Genomic DNA, 21241 nt, shown 5'->3' on the forward strand with positions numbered 1-21241 from the left:
ATGACCTCCTGAGGTCCCTTCCAACCCTGATATTCTATGATTCTATAGGCCCCAGTTCTACCCTGTGGTCCATGTGGGCAGACTGCTATGTCTACTCAGTCCACGGAAGTCAATGCAGGCTATCTTACAATAAATAAATGAGGTGATATATTAATCAATAACTTAGTGACCAGATAATTTCTGCCCCCCCTTCCCCAAAAGAAAACTAGATCATTTAGATAAGAAACTGACATTTTCATGTAAATGCAGATTCCTATCTAGATTTTTCAGACATTTATAATTCAGGCACGGAACTTTGCTCTGACCTGAAACCGGGTAGAAAAGCTCATAATCAGGAAGCAAACCTTCTTTTAGGAAATAACAGCAACAGGAAAAATAACTCTCAGATGGCAAGTGTAGAGCAATCTAGTGACGCAAAAGAGAGTGGGGTGTCACTGAACTCACTTTCTCCATGTCTAGATGGTCACCTTGCAATCTGCCTTGTGTAAGGGGTAGCATGGGGCTGCACCTCTCTGGGAAAAGACCAGAGAAGGACCTGTGGCTCAGAGATAATCCTCATGTCTACGACCTCATGTGGGTGGCAAGCTAGTCTGGCCAGTGAATAGGGATTAGGTGTGGAGCCAGGGCTCCTCTGACTCCCTGCCTTCTCAGCCCCCTCCCTGGTCTTCACTCAGAGGACTCATATCAGGAGAGCAACCATTGTTTCTCCCCACATGGCCAGGGTTGCAATCTGAACAGGGGAGCAAAGGGGCTTTAATGCTTCTGTTCCCTGACATGGCCAAGAGAGAGCTCTGACACTCTCCCCTCTGTGCACTAAATGAAATCGTGATACCTATTTTTTTTAAATTAGTGGCTGTATTAAAGTGAGATTGTGTGAATGTGGGACAGAATGTGGCTTGCAGGGTCTACCCTCGCTTGGATTCCAAATGTTGTAAGTCAGAGTTGTGTATGAGGACTGCAGACTAGATTTCCACACTATTTAATCCTACACATAGATTTCATTGGACAGCTGATTTCAGCCTGGTGCTGCTTGCTGTTGCCCCCCAAAATGACGATGTATAATTGCACATCTGTGGGTGCCTTCAACTTTTGCCCTTTAGATCATTTACCAATGCAACTCTTGGGCATATGTGCATCATCTGAACTCTTTCTCTTTTGACAGTGAGCAGCAAGAAGGATGTTGTGTTTCTCATTGATGGCTCCCAGTTTGTTACCGCTGAGTTCAATTTCATCCGTGGCCTGATTGAACGGCTAGTGAGCTCCCTGGATGTGGGTTTCGATGCCACCCGGGTTGCTGTGATCCAGTTCAGTGACGATCCCAAGGTCGAGTTTCTTCTCAATGTTTACTCCAGCAAAGATGAAGTGCTGAATGCTGTAAGAAGATTAAAGCCCAAATTAGGCCAAAGGGTTAACGTAGGAGCTGCCCTGGAGTATGTGTTGAAGAATATCTTTACAAGACCTTCTGGAAGTCGCATAGAGGAAGGTGTCCCTCAGTTTTTAATATTACTCTATTCCCGCCCATCTGCTGATGAGGTAGAGGACCCTGCCTTCCAAATCAAAGTAACTGGTGTCGCACCTCTGACTATCGGAAAGAATGTGGATCCTGAGGAGCTGACAAAGATTTCTCTCAGCCCTGAATATATATTCTCAGTGAGAAGCTTCCAGGAACTACCCAGCCTAGATCAGAAGCTCCTGACCCCTATTAGAACATTGACTTTAGAACAGATAGAAAGGCTCCTGGAAGACATAAAAGTCCCTTCAGGTAATATTGTCTGATCACTCGGTGCCTTTGTGTTGCTGTTAATGTAGATATTGCTAAAAGTGCAAATAACTTTCCATTCTTTCCCTGCCAACAAATGATTTTCCCCTTAAAAAGAAATACAGCACATTGCATGGTCAGGAGAATGGAGATTCATTAGAGATTTCATGGAGATATTGAGGGCTAAGGTTTTCTGGGCAAAAGTGATATTGCTTACCTTATCTGCAGCCCTTTGAAGAGTTTTCTAGTTAAAATAAGCATAAATCTGGGGCCAAATGCGGTTAGGAACATTTAAGGAAATGAATGCAAAAAAAATAAAAATCAGATTACAGGCGATTAGGATTTGGGGTGATATATGATTATAATTTTGGATGTAAATTTAAACTGACTGGTAAAGCCAAAAAGAAGCAAACAAAAAACACCCACCCCCCCAAAAGAAACCAACTCCAATTCTCATGCCTAAAGAGTGGGTTTTCACTTTAATAGATAGCACATTTTAGCATTCCCCCTTAAAAACAAAGCATATGTGCTATATTTTTCAGGTGAATGGAGCTTCATCAGAGATCCTATGTGTTGTGTCATCCTTGGGAAGGGATTGCTCAGAAACCTTACAGCAAAGCTCAAGCAAGGAGGTTTTTCATGTCAGTAATTTTCCTCTCTCCTTGACGTTTTTGTTCTGCAGAATTGGACGGCAATGAGAAGGACATCATCTTCCTCATCGACAGCTCTGACAGCGTCAGGACCGACGGTCTTGCACACATTCGGGATTTCATCATCAGAATTGTTCAGCAGCTGGACGTTGGGCCAAACAAAGTGAGAATTGGTGTGGCCCAATTCAGCAATACTGTTTTCCCGGAGTTCCTTTTAAAACAACACAAGACCAAAGATGCCGTTCTGCAAGCCATACGCCGCCTGAGGCTCAGAGGAGGGTCCCCACTGAACGTTGGAGCAGCACTGGACTATGTTGTGAAGAATTACTTTGTTAAGTCTGCAGGGAGCAGAATAGAAGACAGGGTCCCCCAGCATTTAGTCCTCCTCCTTGGAGGGAGGTCCCAGGATGATGTGACTAGACCTTCTGCTTTGATTGCATCCACTGGGGTTAAAGTCCAGGGTGTAGGAGCAAGGAATGCAGATAGCACTCAGTTACAGAGAATTATCAATGATCCTAGACTTGCATTCATAATCAGAGATTTTACAGAACTCCCAACCGTTGAAAAGAGATTCATCGAATCATTAAAAGAACCTCAAGAGTCTACATCCATACCTCCTACAATTCCAGTTCCTGGTCAGTCTTTTATTCATGTTGGTATACACTAGGGGAAACCTTCGGGATGCAACATGGGATAAAATGATCGTAATTTGTAAAGCTGTTCAGAATTAATGTATTTTAGTCCTTATTCCTGTGCTTGCATTTCACTAAAGAATACTCGCCGAAAGGACCTTGCAGAACTTGGAATATGGTAGAATTTAGAATGTGAATAAGACGGAAATATGTTCCTCATAAAAATAAATAACATATTACATAGCATAACATTTGGGCGGGGTGGGCCCATGCTCTGAGGTGGCACTGAGCATTCTCTCTCTTAGGGGCATGGCTGGCTGGCTCTTGCTCACATGCTTATGGTCTCACTGATTGCTGTATGAGGGTCGGGAAGGAATTTTCCTTCAAGTCAGATTGGCAGTGACCTTGGGGGGGTTTCCTCCTTCCTCTGCAGCGTGTGGGGTGCGGGTCACTTTCCATGATTATCTGTGTATGTCTCACTTAATCATTTCCCTGACATTGTGGGGGCCTCAGGCACTGGTGCACCTTGGTCCCTCCTGTTCTCTGCCCATGGCACATAAAGTCTAGTCTCCTATGGGCTGTCGTACTTTGGTCTCATTTCGGTTGCTAGGTTTAGTGTGTGGGTGCTGGGTGATGTTGTTGGCCTGTGCTATACAGGAGGCCAGACTAGATGATCTGGGGGTCCTCTCTGACCTTAAACTTCATGACTCTATCATAAATATTATGTTTTATGGCCCCTTTCTTCTGAGCAGTCACAAATCTGCTTGTGTTGCTGAAGAAACATAAAGATAAGATGGAAGTGGTAGTGAAACATATCATTACTTCACATGGGGCCTGCTCCAAAGTCCACTGAAGTCAGTGGAAAGATTTCCACAGACTTCCAAGAGCCTTGGATCAGGACTATATTTAGGAGTTCTCCTCGTCTTAAAATAGAAGCAGGCATTTTGCTAAAATAATAGAAGTTTTGCACTTAGATTTGGCATTTGGAATTCTGTTCCCTGCCTCCCCCCAATCTATCCAGTTCTCTGCACTGGCTTCACCCTGGAGTGCTTGCATGTTGTGTGTGAATCACTGTTTTTATCATTTGCTTGCTCAGCATTTTCCTTGTTTGATTTTTCACTGGCACCCAGTAATGAATTACACCCAATGGTACCCTAATCTGGAACCTTGATAGACAAAGCTCTTAATGTTTGGTTCTTTGGTTCTTCATAATCTTTTGGTGCTCCTCCAAAGCTTTTGAAATACAAACACTCCTTTTCTCCATGTAACCGTCATTGTCTCTTTCAATGACCTGAACTGTGCCTTTTGTATTCTCTGCATATAATCTGTCACCCTAAATGGTTGCCTCAAGCCTAAGCATATTGATTCTCTTCTCCTTCCTGTTGCTTTGGTCTCTTTTCTCCCAAGAAGTCATCTCTGGTTGATATTTTGCCAAATCCAAAATGTGGTCTCAATAAATCTTGCAGAACCTGCTTTGCTGGCTAGTTTCTTCAAATCTCACATTTCAGAGGGCTTTTCTAGTTCATTGGTGCTTTAGGACATTTTCCCAGCACAGACTGACCGATTCTGCTATGGATTTAGCAGGCTAGCAGCACAGGTGCAGAGCAGGGGCCAGAGCGGAGTTGGGGACAAGGGAGACTTTGGACTTCAGGTGCTAATATGAATCCCCAAAAAGGTGAGGTGTGAGCTGGGGTTTGTGTCAGTTTGTATATTCTGGCCAAGATTTGAAAAAGTGACTAGTGAATTTGGGTGCTAGCAAAAGAAGAGACATCTTAAACGGGTCTGACTTTTTGAAAACGCAGCAGCCGCCTGCTCACTGAAAGTCGGGCTCCTTTAAGATTGGCCACCCAAAAAAGGAGGCATCAATCCACTTTTCAATGGCTTGGCCTTCCCTGACTCATTCTGAATTAGCTGTAGTCTTACTGCTCACTGTATTTTCCAAGGCAAGACATTTTTCTAAAGGAAACGCAGAATTATTTCTACGCGCAGCACGTCGCCTTTGCCGACAATTTAAGAATGGTCCGTTTCCCTCTATTGTTTGAGACAATATTCTGGGTGCCACAAAGCATTTAATACCCACCTTCTTTTTAACTGTTTCAGATGGTAAAAAGGAAGTCGACATCGTGTTTTTGCTGGACAGCTCCATCAATTTAGGGAGAGAGAACTTCCAGCAAGTTATCCAATTTGTATATTCCATAATCGATGCTCTCTATTCAGAGGATAAATCCATTAAAGTGGGATTGGCCCAGTACAACTCTGACGTGACGGATGAATTTTTTCTCAAGGACTATACCACCAAAGACCAGATCTTACGTGCTATCAACAGAGTAGTCTATAGAGGGGGCAGAGTGGCTAATACAGGAGAAGGCATCAAACACATCCAGGCAAAGCACTTTGTGAAAGAGGCTGGGAGCAGGGGGGAGGACAGGGTCCCTCAAGTTGCTTTTATTGTGACCGGAGGCGAGCCTTTGGACGAGGGACAGACAGCAGCCTTGGCCCTGACAAACGCAGGGGTCAAGGTGTTTGCCGTTGGCGTGAAAAACATCGACCTGGATGAGGTGAGCAAGCTGTCCAGTGACAGTGCCACTGCTTTCAGGGTGGCGACAGCCCAGGAACTGTCGGAACTGAACGAACAAGTGTTGATTACTCTCGATGCTGTTATGGAAGAGCAACTGTGCCCCGGAGTGAGTGAATCCCGAGGCAAGTACCCCTGTGGTAAAAATATTATTTCCGTGTATAGTTCTCCTCTTGGAGCACTTGGTTTGCTTTAAACAGACTCCTCCAAGAGCATTGTTGTATTCCTGTTGCCAGGCTTTCTTAAGCCTGGATCTTGCACATTCTAGTGAGTGGGCTCAGCTCTGCATGGTCTCGGCCCTCGCCTGTAAACTCTTCCCTAGGTGGGAAGCTCTTTGGCACTAAAACCATGCCTTCCTATGCATCTCTGGAGCGCCTAGAACACGTGGGGTGATACTGCAATATGTGTCAAATAACAATCCCAACAGGCATTCCTAGGGACCTCGAGAGGTCATCTAGTCCAGTCCCCTGCACTCAGGGTTGGTTGATCATGTGTTGACAACGATAGTATCTCCACCTCAAACAAAACCGTTACTAAATGATCTAATATTGCCCTGTGGATTTAAGTGTTATCTGATCTGACTAGCTCCTTTGTACTGTCTTAATTAGTTTTCACGACCAAAGGCTTACTAAGTGATAAACTGAAAACTAACTGCCCAAGATTAGTATGCATGTTATGCCAGTGAATTCCAGCTTGACAGGTGGCCTCACCGTGGATTTTGCCTTTAAACCAGAACTGGGTATAACTATATACGTTGGAGGATTAAGGATTGTGGGGAGAAGATTAGTGAGATTTACCCCTTTTGTCATGGTCTGCCCTTAACTTTCAGGGCACATTGTCATATTGTAGGATCTATTTCATTGGTCCATCCTCAGAGTGATGGACTTTGTTTGGCTCCAGACATCCACAAAAGAAAGTACCATACAACTAGTGGGTCATTCTGTAGATAGCCCAGGTCACATGATGCTTGCTCCTCCTCATTTCCAGCTGATTGCACGGCTGCAGACATGCCAGGATGCATGCAGAAGAAGCTGGCAATAAGGAGGGTGAACCTGGTGTTTCTGCAGGATTCTTGCATGAATGGAAAGGGGATCCAGACTGGTAGGGGTCCTGTGGATGGACTGGGAGGGGAGGGAAGACTGTGTGATGATCTCTCTATTAAGATGTGGTCCCCGCTGGGGAAAAGTTAGACATGCCCATGATACAGATAAGAATAACATCTTGCACTGATCATTGCATTTTTCATCAAAGGATCTCAAAACACTTCACAGAGATCGATTACGGCTCACAACATTCCTGTGAAGTAGATAAAGCACAGATGATAAAACTGTAGCTAACAGAGTCTACCTGCCACGCCAAATGATACAAAACTGTTTGGCCACTAAACTGGGAATAGAACCCAGGAGTCCTGGCTCCCAATGCCCTGCTTAAACCACTCGACTTTTTGCGTCTCATATTAAATCTTTGTACTAATTCTCTCCTAAAATAATGCAAGACTTGTAATGCTGTGCAAATCAAGATAAAATGAAACTCTAGTTTTGGACGACAAATGGGAAATTGTAACAAATGAAAGGAGAAAACACTTGCCCACTATTAAAGGATGGACAGGCTTTCACAGAGGCAAAACAAGATATTTCCCCATGCAATCTATGACACATTTATTTATTAGCGGATTCATTTCCTATTTGTTTTTTAATAGATTAAGTCAAATTCTAAACAATAGCTACACTGAGAAAAACATAGGCCTTTTCCCCAATATAACCACTTTTTATTCATTGTTATTATTATAAGTAGTAGTTAGGGATCCAAACCAGAATCAAGGCCTAATTGTACTTGCTGTTGTCCAAACAAATAGCACAAAGATTGTCGCTTGCCCAAAGAGCTCACAATCTAGGATTCAGATAATATTCAACAGATGGATAAGTAGCGACTCAATTTTAAAAAAATAAACAGAGTTTGGTACCTGCTCTGTTCTGAAGCAATTATAGAATCATAGAAGAATCATAGAAGATTAGGTTTGGAAGAGACCTCAGGAGGTCATCTAGTCCAAACCCCTGCTCAAAGCAGGACAAATCCCCAATTAAATCATCCCAGCCAGGGCTTTGTCAAGCCTGATCTTAAAAATATCTAAGGAAGGAGATTCCACCACCACCCTAGGTAACCCATTCCAGTGCTTCACCACCCTCCTAGTGAAATAACTTCCCCCCACTGCTTACTCTGTGTCTGAATGACTCTACACATTTTTCCTCCCCAGAATGCAAACTGGATGTGATACTTGGGTTTGATGTCTCAGATGTTGGACCCGGGCAAAATATATTTAATTCTCAGAGAGCATTGGAGTCCAAGGTAGAGATCATTCTGAAACGAATTACCCAGATGCAGAGGATCAGCTGTACTGGCAACCAGCAGCCAACTGTGCGAGTGGCAATCATGGCGCAAACACCAACTGGAGCCATTGAAGGATTTGACTTTTCCGAGTACCAGCCAGAATTGTTTGAGAAGTTCCAAGACATGCGCAACCGTGGTCCATATGTTCTGACGCCACAGACGCTGAGATCTTACCAGGACAAATTTAGAACAGCTCCTGCCGACAGCGTGAAAGTAAGTCTCAGTTCTCCTCATATAAGTTTTTCTATGTTCTTGGAAACAGAAACACACTGGGCAAGATTCTCTACTGGTTTAAACAAGCACAACTCCATAGAAGTGAACTTAGCTCTGCCAGTTTACACCAGGTAGGAAATTGCCCCACTGAAATGTTGCGAGCATGAAAGATTTCCTGACACTGAAAAGCAAAGATCCCTAGATGTCTGGGTTTTCCCCATTATTTCTTCCCTTGGAATATTGCTGTATATATTTTAGTTTAATGGATGCAGGGAAATTAATAAACAAAGCATCCTTATTAGAGTATCTTAACCATATTGTCTTGCTGCTCTAAAGTGTCATTTTAAAATATATTGTACAGGAACAACACTGTTGAGTATCGCTCAGGCGAATGTTTGTGAATGCCGATTTGGGCCATATACTGAGCTGTAGCTATTACTAACTGGAAAATGTACATCCGAGTAACATGATCCGGCACGTCAAGCCAAAAATCCATATATTTGAAGGGCAGGAGGGACCAGTAGGATCAGCTAGTCTGAGTGACCTCAGACAAAATGTGCACCTGAGGAAAGTACGTTATTGCAAGATCGGCTCTGAATAGTGTGGTGTAAATCTGTATCATTCCATTGAAGGCAATGGAACAAAGCAAAATGGACACCAGCTGAGAATCTGGCCAAACATTTCACTGTATCGCTGTATGTGGCTGTGTTTCCCAATTGAGGCCTGACTTGAATTGTTTCCTTCCCAGGTGGTAATTCACCTAACTGATGGCGTAGATGCTGGAATGGCCCAGTTGGAGGCTGCATCAGTCGCGCTGCAAAGAGAAGGTATTCTGTTAGAGTGCCAGGACACTTACTTTTCATTTTGCTTCATTTTGCTCATGGCTTCTAATAAAAGAGGTGCACTCAGCTTTTTGATGACTCTGTGAATGGTGAGGTCAGTATTAAGCTGAATTCCACACACGCTTGCTGTTTTTAATCCTCTTCCCCTTTGAATAATGCTATGGAGGCGTTACACTGACCGAGACTCTGTGTATGGTATATCACTGGCAGAGGCAAGCCCATGCTGACAGCCTCAGATCTGAATCTGAATGTCTCAGAATTTGGGGCACAGGGGTGGAGTTCAATCCAGGATCCACACAGCTCTTAGTCAGCTTACATTAACTGATCACTTGTGACCTGTGACGGCTGAGGATTCCTGGGATGCTGATCTGTTTCATCCAAAGTGATGACAGCGCAGGACGGGAAATGGAATCCTTCAGGTACAGAGCAGGTCCAGCACTGGCAATGGCCGTGCAAGCCCCGCCCTGTGCTGCTGATAGGGTCTGAAGGGACCAGATAAAGGAATGAGATGGGAATTCAGCGTCCACACTCAGTCGTGGACTGATTCTGCAAGCCCTCTGTACACAGAACTCCCATTAGCTGCAGGGCAAGTTCCAGAGGCAAAGAGCTGGCAGGACGGGACCCTCTGCCTTTGCTCTTTGCACCTGGAATTATATACGGGCTAGATTGTACTGTTAAGGAGCAACTCAGCACTGTCACTGGAAACATTCTGCCTCCTGGTGCACTGCGGGCAGTACAAACTGCTACACCCCTTTAGAGAGTGCAGCATAGGCCCAGCACGCTCTCACGGCTGACCATGGTTCTCTCTCCTTCCTGCCCCCTTCTGGGCACAGTGCTCCTAGCGGGAGCATCTTGGGACAGCCCTGAGCGCAGAAGCTGCAAATCTGACCCAATCGTCTGCAGCCCACACAAGATCCGTGCAATTCCTCGCTCCCTCCCTACTGCACCACCCTGGTATGGGGCCACCTGGAATCTAACCCCATGAGGACAATTTTGGTCATCTGGCCACCTGTCCCCATTGGGCCGAGTAGCTTTATAAGGACAAATGCCCAGCCACCAGGTGTTTCAGCCATTAAATGAAGCAAATTGGAGTCAAGCTGGTGACCTAGAGGTGAAACGCTGTGTGTGTAGCCCATCCACTACCTACTGGCACCTAAACGTGATGACTTTCAAACCCAGAGAGAGGCGGATGGATCGTTAATCCCTTGCATTATCCAGTCCCCTAAAATCATTCAAGTTAATAAACATGTGCCAATATTTTCTTTAGATTTCCAGTTAGACAGACAGGAACAATCCATAGTTAGATTTTACAATATGCATGCTTCCAAATCTTGCTGGTGCTTTCACAGAAATGCATTCTGTTCCAATCCTTCAGGTATAAAGGCGCTCATCTTTGTGGGGCTGGAGAGAACGCCAAATTTTGAGGATGTGATGCAGTTAGAGTTTGGACGTGGGTTCACGTATAACAGGCCTCTCAGAGTAAATCTGCTGGATTTAGATTTCGAACTGGCAGAACAACTTGTAAGTAACTTTGAGCCAACAGCTTGTATAGAGCAGAAACTTTACAAAGACTCTGGCCGGATCTTTGGCTGGTGGAAATCCTCCATCCATGGAGCTCTGCTGATTTACATGAGCTGTGCATCTAGCCCTATAAACTCTTTTGTGTATTTTTGTGGATGCTGCAGTGAATAAAATTAAATCCTGACTTTCTTGTGTGAACTGGTGCTGCTCTATTGATTTCAGAGGAGCTATGCCAGTTTATACTACCTGAGGATTCAACCCAGTACTCCAGATGCGATGCCATAGAACTGGACTATTATTTCCCTGTTCCAAGAAGTTAGATCTCTCTATATGCCATTTGCATTAGTCTTGCTGCCTTATCGCACTACAAACTTGTGGCTACCTTGCTCTTATTCTGTGTCTCATTAAATCTCTTTAGCAGCGCTGCTTTCTAGGTTTCTTCCCCTGAGTGGATAGCTGCCTTTCAGTAATATTTTTGATAATGAACTAGCTTGCAATTTTATTATTTTACACCCATCTATGTAATCTCTCTAGGGCTCTTTGCAATGATTTTCTATCTTCATTGGCATTTGCAGTTGCCCCCAGTTTAGTATCGGCTGCCAGTTTTATGACCTTCCTCGTCCAGATCCTTAATTAAAATGTTAAATAAGACCAGATTTCACACTGATCCTTGTGTTACCTCCACTGGACACTTTGTCCCCAAACCACTACATAGTTGTTTAACATTACCCTTTGGCTTGTGGCATTTGAGCTAGTTTTCAGTCTACCTCTGTGCAATTCAATTTGAATGAATTTTCCTAGTAAAAGGCTGAATAGAGATAGGTGAGACCTCAGTGACAAACAATTTACTTGCTGAATTTTTTTACTGGTTTCCTGCTAATGAACTACCCAAAACTAATGAGGAGTCCGGTGGCACCTTAAAGACTAACAGGTTTATATGGGCATAAGCTTTCATGGGTAAAAAACCCACTTCTTCAGATGCATGACTCCACGAAAGCTTATGCCCAAATAAATCTGTTAGTCTTTAAGGTGCCACCGGACTCCTCGTTGTTTTTGTGGATTCAGACTAACACTGATACTTGGTACCCAAAACTAGACTACATTTTATGAATTTGTCTGCTCTTCGAAATTATTTTGTACCAATGACTTTCAGCCTGCGGAATGCTCGCTGTGAGGATTCATTGGAGCATTCCATGCTCATGATTCGACATTTCAGCATTGAGATTGATCACCTTAAATCATATGGTATTGTTTCTGGGTGAAACTGGGGCATATCAAGGCCAATGCTCCACTCAACTCTGACTCAAGTCCTTGCATTGGCCCTCTGCCCAGGGGTGAATTTAGATCCTCTTTTCCCCGATTATGTGACCTAGCCTGTGTGAATTACTTCCATTTCTGCCTGAAAAGAAGTTTGCTGGGAGTCTGGCATTCACTTTCCATGAACATGTGTGTACACACATCTTTGCTCGCATGGACGTTTGGGAAGAGCAGCTAGAAATGGTTGCAAATATAGTGTAGGCAAAATTCCATTTAAAAGTGTCTAAAATCCTGGTGAATATTTTTTCTCCATCCTTGTCTGGCTCTGTTTCTGAGGCTGTAGTGAACATTTTGCTAAAATCCACTAATATCCAGGTCCTTACCCTGCAATGAAACCTTGCTCAATGTGGATAGACTCCTGAACTTGTGTAGCTTTCGCTGCAGGATTGGGGGATAAACCTTAGCTCCTTCATGTACTAAATTAATCTTCCTGCAGACCTGTACCTCACCCCCCACTCAAGGATGAATGTTGCTTTGGGAGTTCATCTCCTGCATGAGTTTTTAACAGCTTTCTTTCATTATAGGACAACATTGCAGAAAAAGTATGCTGCCGAGTGCCATGCAAGTGTTCTGGGCAGCGGGGAGATAGAGGAATGCCAGGTACCATTGGACCAAAGGTATGTTACTGCATCTAGTTTTGAACTATCCAAGCTTAGGTTCACATTTCACAGAAATCCTCTCCAGCTTTCAGACCTTTCCCCTAATAAAGAAATATAAATGGAGCACTCACTCACTCCAGCATCCTGCATTACGATTCAAGAGGAGGGTTGAATTTTAGAGACAATCATCTAAAGCAACACTAATGAAATTGTAGGGCTTCATGTTCTATAGTAATGGTATTCATTCAGAATTTCTTCTTAATGCAGTTCCATCTAGTGTCTCCAGTCAGGGTCAGAACCTGACTGTGCTGGGTGCTGTACAAACACGGCAGGAGACAGAGCCTGCCCCATAGCGTTTACAATCTAATTTAAGACAAGACATGACCAGTAGGTGTAGCAATTGGATGGGACAGTGTCGGGAAAATGAAGAATCATAGTGATAGAAAACATGTGGTTGCATAGACTAGCTATCTGCACAGTTTGAGGGTCTGTGGAAGTCGTAATCAGATTATTTAATTTAACTAGTTTCTTTATAGATTATATGACCCAAACAACTGCTCTGTATTAAATCCAGGGATATTTTGAACAGGGGCTTAAAGGGGAAGCATGGATTGTAGCAAGGAAACCTCAGATATTATGTGGAAAATCAACTGATATGCATTGTTTTTTAGGGTGTTTCAGGTGAGAACGGCTACAGAGGCTATCCAGGCGATGAAGGTGGACCCGTAAGTAACTGCCTAGAGCTATATTGCCTCAGGGGGGAATGAAGGGGGCTCTTGACATTGCTGAGATTGTTTCTGGCTGTGGTGGTGGTGGGGAGCTGGGACTTTGCGCCCAACATCCCCTCCTGTGATTGTAGGGCGGGGAATGGGAGGTGCCCTGCTTCCAGCCCCCACTAGTCGCTAGCCTGAGTAGTTGGCCTGACTCACAATGGGGTGTGGAAAGGTGTTAGAAGCTAGGGGGAGCTGGGGAAGGGTGTGCCTTTCAGTCTCTGGGCCACTCCAAGGGTGGAGCACACACCTGTTTGCCACCCCTTACTCAGGGCAGAGTAGCTTTGGCCACAGCCGAGTTACATAGAAAGCCAAACAAACAGAGCAAACACCCTGCCTGTGTGCAGCTAGGGGAGTACCCCAAACTAATCGATGCTGACTGGAAGAAATGTGGAGTGATTGTGCTGCCCTTTTCAGTCCAGCCTTTGGGATATCAGACAGTAACAGTGATGGTGAAGACAATAAGTCCCATGATTTTAATTTCTCCTCATTAACATTATCACCTCTGAACAGTTACTTCACCCTGCAGTCATACATAAACTAGGAAATAAACAGCCCGTGATGCACAGCACCAGATGGTGAGATGGAGGCCAACTGGCTTTTCTCATCCATCTAGCAACATAATAGAGAGAAGCCAAATTCTGCTCTCAGATACTATGTGCCATGGGAGTTGTGTCTGAATAGTTAAGGGCAGGATCTCATTACCGAGCCATCCAGAATCCATTTTCTTTTAGGAGAACCTCGTAACACAATTCTGTATTTGAGAGGCTAGAGACAATTTAGCAAGAAGATATTCTCTTTCAATTGCTTCCTAAGACTAGGGTTGGCCCCCACAGGTCGTGACCAGGGTCATTGGCAGGACGCTGTGAGGAAACTCACACTGCAGCTGCCTGCCCCTGTCAGTTGCTGACCTCTGAAAGTACTGTTAGATTGTATCATGTAAACATGCCCAGCCCTTATAGGCATCTTCAGTTTCTGGTACAGTAAAACCACAATCCAAGTGTGTAAATACAAAAAGTTAGGGCAAGTAGGGTGTATCGTAGACCATTACTAATTGCTCCATTCCTACATTAGGGTGAACGGGGTCCGCCAGGTGTCAATGGAACTCAAGGATTCCAAGGTTGTCCTGGTCAGAGAGGAATTAAGGTATGTTTTTAATGACTCTCTAGAGAATACAGCCGCATCCTAGGTAGGTGTCAAGCGGTGTAGCTCCATTACAGCTTATTCCCCCAGCTGAGGATCTTATGCAAAACTAGGAAAGGGCTATTTCCATAAGACAGAAATATGGTGCCTTGAACATATGTCACAGTAGCAGTATTTCATAGCATTGTAATGTGAAGGGACAACACCATGCAAAGTGCTTAAACCCAATATCACCCAGTCTGCAGACAAAAATAATGTTATCATTGGGAGCCTTTGCAGCTGGACCATAGGGGAGAGAGAAGAGAGGAGATTGATTTTCTTGACACCATCACCATGTGTGAATGCTAGCTCAGGGCTGGGATTATGTGTGGGAGGGAAACTGCAATTGGGAGGCAGAGAGCAAAGTGAGAAGATGACTATTGTTTTAAATGGATATATTGAATAATTGTTTTAAATGGATATATTGAATGGCTCAGAAAAAGGGACAAGAAAAAGCAAGAACTTGGGGAGATTTGCAATTTTTATTATAAATATTCATAGATTCTGAGGCCAGAAGGGACCATTCTGTCACATGCCAGAGAATTTCTCCCAGGGATCCCTGTATCAAACCCAAATCTTGTGAGAGTGCTAGAACGTCTCTCTTAGAAAAATATCCAGTCTGGAACATCCTTTGGATACAAATGTATTGTGGCTCAGAAAAGGGATCAGACATGAGGTCATTAGGTTGAGGAGAAGGGGATTTGTTTAAGGAGTAAACTATTTATTGAGGCCACTGGCTAATATAGACATTACTTTGTGATGCATCATGAGAATGGGGGAGGGGGCCCAATTTCTGAACGCCACTTTATGGGCTAGATTGTGCCCTTGTCTTACTCAGCAAAGTAAGATGAGGAAAGGGCAGTAAAAGCTGCACTCCAAAGTCCCTGCTAGACTGAGACCTACCCAGATCTTGGGTCCAGTGTGGATTGCACCCCGTTTTCCAGATGCTCCCTGTGGTGATTGAGTGGGGTGGGGAGGGGTTGGAGAGTGGGCGGACTCTTGGATGTCCACCCTCTGCCACCCACTACTTGCTGGTCAGGGGAGCTGCTGGGTGGAAGGGAGAACTCTGTCAAAGGCGGCAGAGAGAGGGTTGTAAAATTCCTTCACAGGGCGGTTCAGCTACATGTTGCCCCTCACTTCAGGCTCAATCCGTCCTCAGCTCTCCTCACACTTGGAAAAGTTCCTTAGAAAACAGCTGTTGGACGAAATAGGGCGGCTGGCTCCCGTAGTAGATTTTTTTCCAAACTCTTCATGCTTATCTGCTGACTTAGCGCACAGTCCAGCTCTGGTGCTTAACTTGTAATGAAAGAGGTGCCGGGGCTCAAGAAATTTGTTTACTTTCATAATTGACACACCAAGCCCAGAGGAGCCGGGGCTATGAACTGCCAAGCCCAGAGGCACCGGGGCTATCAACTGCCAAGCCCAGAGGCACCGGAGCTCAGCCCTGGCACAAATTAAGTACTGTCCAGCTCCCACTGATGCCAGCTGAAAGGCTATAAGGACGCAGATAACCTGGCTGCCTCCCCTTCTCACTTTGAGTGGGGGAGGTTTATGACCCTGGTTTGAGTGCCCCATCTCTCCCTAGCTGCAATCTCTGTGGGAAGTCTCTAGGGGAGAGTAACCATCTATTTTTTGTTATCTTCAGGGCTCCCGCGGATTCCCAGGAGAAAAGGTACGTGAGCGTGTTACAAACATAACGACAGCGACGGGTAGCACGCATGTGTGTGAAATATTTCCTCTTTTCACCTATGTGTACATTTAATCATTTGTACCATGCTTCTTTTATTATTCTGTAGGGCGAACTGGGAGAAATCGGCCTGGATGGCATAGATGGAGAAGAAGTAAGTCATTTTAATGAGCTCTCTCTTAATGAGCTGCCACGGTGCTATTCCCCCTAAAGCAGCAGAAATTCTGCTAACGCGTTTGTCTTTGGCAGGGTGAGAGAGGCCTACCAGGCGCTTCTGGGGACCGAGGCAGTGCCGGCAGAAGGGTATGTTTTATTATATACACTGTTCCAGAACGGTTACACTCAGTGACCCCAGTGCTTGGCTGGGGTTGAGGGACACACCACACAATTTGGGAGGGATTGGGTTTAAGCCACTTTTTGCTCTTCTCATCCTAGGCTGGACGTGCAACAGTCTGGTCCCATGGTATAAGAGCAGCCTGAAGGCTGCTCTAAGTTACATCAGCTCCCTGTATTCTCAAGGGATTGTTACACCAGCTAGGGATTGCTGGGGCAGAGGGAAGCCCTGGGCATGCCCCCTTTCTCCTGCCACACCTCTTATCTCAGCAGGGAGTTGGAGACCATAGGAGCCACTATATCACCTGTACAGCAGCAGGGAACCTCCTACACTGGGGAAATCCTCCCATGACCAACTATACCAGCTGCAGGGCTGCTGTGTGTGTAGCTAAGGATCAAAGCCAATATGCTCCCTTTCTGATGAGTGGCTGAATACTTTTTATTCATTAAGACTTGTACCAAAGCCAATAGCAGTGGGCAAATCCAGAGCCAAAGGGACTCTCCCCAGCAGTGATATGTTTTATTCCATGAGTCAAATTCACATGGCTCAGCTTGATCCTGCATTCCTCACTTCATCCTTACGGGAGTTTCGCCTGAGAGAGCAGAGAAGGATCACAGTTGATGTGCTGAGTAAATCCACCCCATATAGGCAGGTGTGTGAGCCCTTTCTGCAGCGTTTCTAATTTTCTGTATATCTCCTGAAAGGGTGATAAAGGCGTAAAAGGAGACAGAGGAGAACGAGGTGACCGAGGGCTTCGAGGTGATCCGGTAACTATACTTTAGTCTTTATAAAGATTTACGCCGGCTAGGCCTCCCCACTCTGCCCTCGGCACGGATTAGCCTGCAAGGATGGTTCTTCGTTCCTGCTGCACCCAGAACTCCAGCTGATGGGGGGCTAGATCCTTGGTGCCTTGTAGCTCCCCTAGAGTCACCAGCTGAGGGTCTGGCCCTGGCTGTGTTAGGAATGTACAGACTGGACAAGAGCTGGCTGCGCTGCTACCCTACTTCCAGAGGACAGGCACATGGCAAATGGCCATTGTCACATACATGTCAGTAATACGCCTATTTCCAGGAGCCTGCCAGAATGTGACCCACTGAACCTACCGAGGATGGCGGCTCAATGAGATGTGCAAGTAAACAGTACAGGTTGCCTGGTAATTAAACGTGAGACACGTTCCTGTTTTGAAACCCAAAGGTGCAGTCTGACAATGTGATGCTGAGATGAGCCAGAGCAATATAAGAAGCACACATGGGCCAGTGCTGTATTACATGGCTGATGAGAAGAGTCATAGAACCATAGAATATCAGGGTTGGAAGGGACCTCAGGAGGTCATCTCGTCCAACCCCCTTCTCAAAGCAGAACCAAACCCCATTTTTGCCCCACATCCCTAAATGGCCCCCTCAAAGATTGAACTCACAACCCTGGGTTTAGCAGGTCAATGCTCAAACCACTGAGCTAGCCCTCCCCCTGAAGTGAGACTCGCTCGCATAGGGACTTGAACCCTGGACCCTCAGATTAAAAGTTTGATGCTCTACCGACTGAACTATCTGGGCGCTCTGTAAGCTATCCGGGCGCTCTGTCATCTAAATAGACAGACCTAGACGTACTGTGAAGGTGGTAAAGTAGTTGCCATACGAAGGCACAATCATACTGAATCATACCTGTTATGTAAGTTACTGTGTGGGCACAGGAAAGCCCCAACGTAGTAGCTGCCTGGGCAGAATCAGCGAGTGGCTAGCACTTGCCTCTTATGTTGACTTATGTTAAACTGGCCATTTATTTACTTATTGGAAACATGGCTTCATTATATGAAATCCTTTCCCCATTCTTATTCCACTCTTGCAAGATGTCTCATGTCCCCAGCCACCATTGTGATCTATTTCATATGATGTATGTTAAAAAATGAAACGTGGATGTTGAAATATGATGGACTGTTTTACAGCGCGGGATGTCTGCCTCAGTGCCCCACTTACACCAGTGGGTTTCATTGCTTCTGCTGCTTTCAGGGCGAGACTGGACTTGATAACACACAGCGAGGACCCAGAGGCTCAAAGGGTGAAATTGGACCAATGGTAAAGTATTGAGATTTTTTTTTTAAAGCATGATAGAACAAATAAAGCAAGAAAATAGGACATTGCACACAATATTTATATTTAGAAGAGCTGATCAAAATTTTTCAGAGGGCATATTTTCCTTCTGAAAAATGGCATTTTGTTGAAATTGAAACTTTCTGTGGGACCATGTCACGTTTAGCAAAATTGGATTTAAAACAATTTGAAATGAAGCCTTATTGGAGCAGATGGTTGCAATTTCATTTTGAACCTGTTCTTCATTGAGAAATGTATTTCTTTTATATTATTATACATTGGAATATACCATAATAAAAATGGATTATAATATAATATACATTCTCATTTTTAATATAGATTTTTTAAACTCCAAGATTGGAATGAAACATTGTGATTTTATCCAAATGCAATGCTTCAATCGGTGTGAAATGATTTTTTTTTCAAAAATTGTGTTGAGCAAGAAATTAATTTTTTTTTTAATATTGGAATTTCCTATAGAATGGGAATTCTGAGTTCTGACTAACTCTAAGATGTATGTCAAGGGCATGATCCAAAGCCCACTGGAGTCAATAGAAAGATTTTCCATCAACTTCGAAGGACTTTGGATCAGTCACTAATATAGCTGGTATGAATGTTTAATTTTTGAGAGCTAAACTGTGTTCTGCTTGCTAGTAAATCTCAGGACTCTTATCTCAGTCTTTCTTTTACCGTAGGGAGAACCTGGACCAGATGGGGGGGCGGGTTCCCCTGGTGGAGTTGGAAATGATGTGAGTATCCTTAGTTATCCTGGTATTGTAGACAACCCCTCCCTCTCAAGGAAGTATCTGGTGCTATGAAAACGATCTTGAAGGGTCAATTAAAAAAGTGTAAAAAGGGTGTAAAAGTACACCAATGGAACCTAAATGAAAAAGACATTGGTCTGTCACTTCAATCAGTGCTGCTTAATCATGAAAGGCCATATTCTGCTGTCTTTTCTGTCCTTAATGAATCAAAACTCCCACACTGCCAACTCAGTGGGAGTTTTGCCTGAGTAAGGACTGAGCAGAGATTTCAGGATTGAAACATACATTTTTTCATTTGTTTAGAGAGGACTTATACATAGTATTTAAAGAGTGCAGTTATTTTATAGAATTAGGCTTGTATTTTTATTAGACATGGGTCCAATTCAAATCCACCAATCTGAACATCCCAAACTGTGAGAAAGTTGGATAATAACGCTGCAGATTAGATCTCTCTCTGATTTAGACAGTCAATATGCAAAGAGAAGTAAAATTTTACCTATCAGAACAAAAAATCATTACCTAATTTTGAAACAAAGTCAACTTGACATGTATCATGTGTCTGTGTCTTGGATCTACAACATGTATGTCAGAACTTGATAGCACTGCTGAGCGGACATGGGGTGAAGAACAGTTCTCAAAACTGAGGCCTGATTCTGCTCTCGGTTATACTGTAGAGAAGATCTGGGAGGTATACCAATGTAAAACCAGTGTGAGAGCAGATTCAAGTAAATCTCTCCCCCAATTCACAGCTCCATCTTGCTCCCAGCTGAGGGCTATGCCCTAATGGCATGGTATACCTGAAAGAATATTGTTGCATGGGACAGAATGGTGTTATTAGCTAGTAGTTTGCATCAGAGCACCTGGTATATTTGACATGGCTCATGTTCACAGCAGTGAATTCCTTTTTGAAAGGGCCATATTGAGTTGCAGAACCAGCACACATCTCTGTACTCTCTGGGCTCCATTCTAATCTCATACACCACAAGGTGCATTTGTGCGTCTCTTCAGAAAATTGCAACCTCCTTTTAGATGCTTCAGCGGAGCTTTCAAGAGCTTGTGGGGATGCTTATTTGTATGTTTGGGATCAAAAGAGCTCCCTGAAAGCGTAACTAAGATGCACCCAGACTCAACTGATAGAGGGTCTGCTATTGCCCCCAGGCCACGTGTTATAGTGAATGTGCTTCTTCCGATTCACAAGTGTGTATTTCATGAATTTTCATTGCCGATATTACAGTCGGCAATATTTAGGACCAGGTCCTCAGCTGGGGTAAACCCAGTTCATGTCTGAGGAATCTTGTTCACAGAAAAAACTTGCTTCGTTCTGTGCCTTACTTCATATTTTCCTTACAACTCTAAGAGGGAACTAAAAAATACCAAACAAACCTCAGGGGGAAAAGGCCTTGTGCTTTTCCACCCTTTCCCTAGAGTTTAAGGTCAGGCTCTGATCTCATTGCCATTGGAGGAACTCTGTTGATGTCTGTGGAGTTTACGTTGGTGTGAAAGACAGCAGAAGAAGGCCCATCGTTTTTAAAGGGCAAAAAGGAAGTCGTTGCTATTTCAGCTGGCAAGTCAGAGCTCTTTGGAGACACCTTTCTCTGCTTCTCTGTTGCTTCCATGCTGTGTACATGGTTAGAGGAATCCACAGACCACAAGCTGTGAGTATTAGATTCAGTTGCTTGGCATAACATGTTTTGTTGTGATTTATTGATTCACAGGGTAGTTTCGGAAGAAGAGGGCCCCCAGGACCCAAAGTAAGTGTCTAGTGTGTTGTGTGGCAATGTTGCACAGGTGGCCGGTTTGCATTGCAGACTGTGTAAGTGGTACAGAGTTGATGTGTTCCAGACAGAGTGACTTGCACAGTAGTGCTGGAAGTAGACTTGGGTTTTGTTTCTCTCTTCTTTTCTTCCACACCTCCCCCAAA

At 44.3% G+C, this 21241-nt stretch overlaps 1 protein-coding gene across 1 annotated transcript in view; it reads left to right on the top strand.

The window, feature by feature from the left end:
* The window catches only part of COL6A3 (collagen type VI alpha 3 chain), a 109249-nt gene that overhangs the window by 52472 nt on the left and 35536 nt on the right, over nucleotides 1–21241 (top strand). The window contains exons 9-24 of the mRNA XM_073306772.2: nucleotides 1163–1762; nucleotides 2442–3044; nucleotides 5142–5741; nucleotides 7871–8217; nucleotides 8966–9044; nucleotides 10435–10580; nucleotides 12422–12514; nucleotides 13168–13221; nucleotides 14341–14412; nucleotides 16094–16120; nucleotides 16245–16289; nucleotides 16385–16438; nucleotides 17174–17236; nucleotides 18476–18541; nucleotides 19252–19305; nucleotides 21036–21071. Of these exons, the coding sequence (XP_073162873.1) occupies nucleotides 1163–1762; nucleotides 2442–3044; nucleotides 5142–5741; nucleotides 7871–8217; nucleotides 8966–9044; nucleotides 10435–10580; nucleotides 12422–12514; nucleotides 13168–13221; nucleotides 14341–14412; nucleotides 16094–16120; nucleotides 16245–16289; nucleotides 16385–16438; nucleotides 17174–17236; nucleotides 18476–18541; nucleotides 19252–19305; nucleotides 21036–21071 (2939 nt within the window). The remainder of the gene's footprint in view (nucleotides 1–1162; nucleotides 1763–2441; nucleotides 3045–5141; nucleotides 5742–7870; nucleotides 8218–8965; nucleotides 9045–10434; nucleotides 10581–12421; nucleotides 12515–13167; nucleotides 13222–14340; nucleotides 14413–16093; nucleotides 16121–16244; nucleotides 16290–16384; nucleotides 16439–17173; nucleotides 17237–18475; nucleotides 18542–19251; nucleotides 19306–21035; nucleotides 21072–21241) is intronic.

Source organism: Lepidochelys kempii, chromosome 11, assembly GCF_965140285.1.
Source record: "Lepidochelys kempii isolate rLepKem1 chromosome 11, rLepKem1.hap1, whole genome shotgun sequence".
In the NCBI taxonomy this organism is placed as follows: Eukaryota; Metazoa; Chordata; order Testudines; family Cheloniidae; genus Lepidochelys; species Lepidochelys kempii.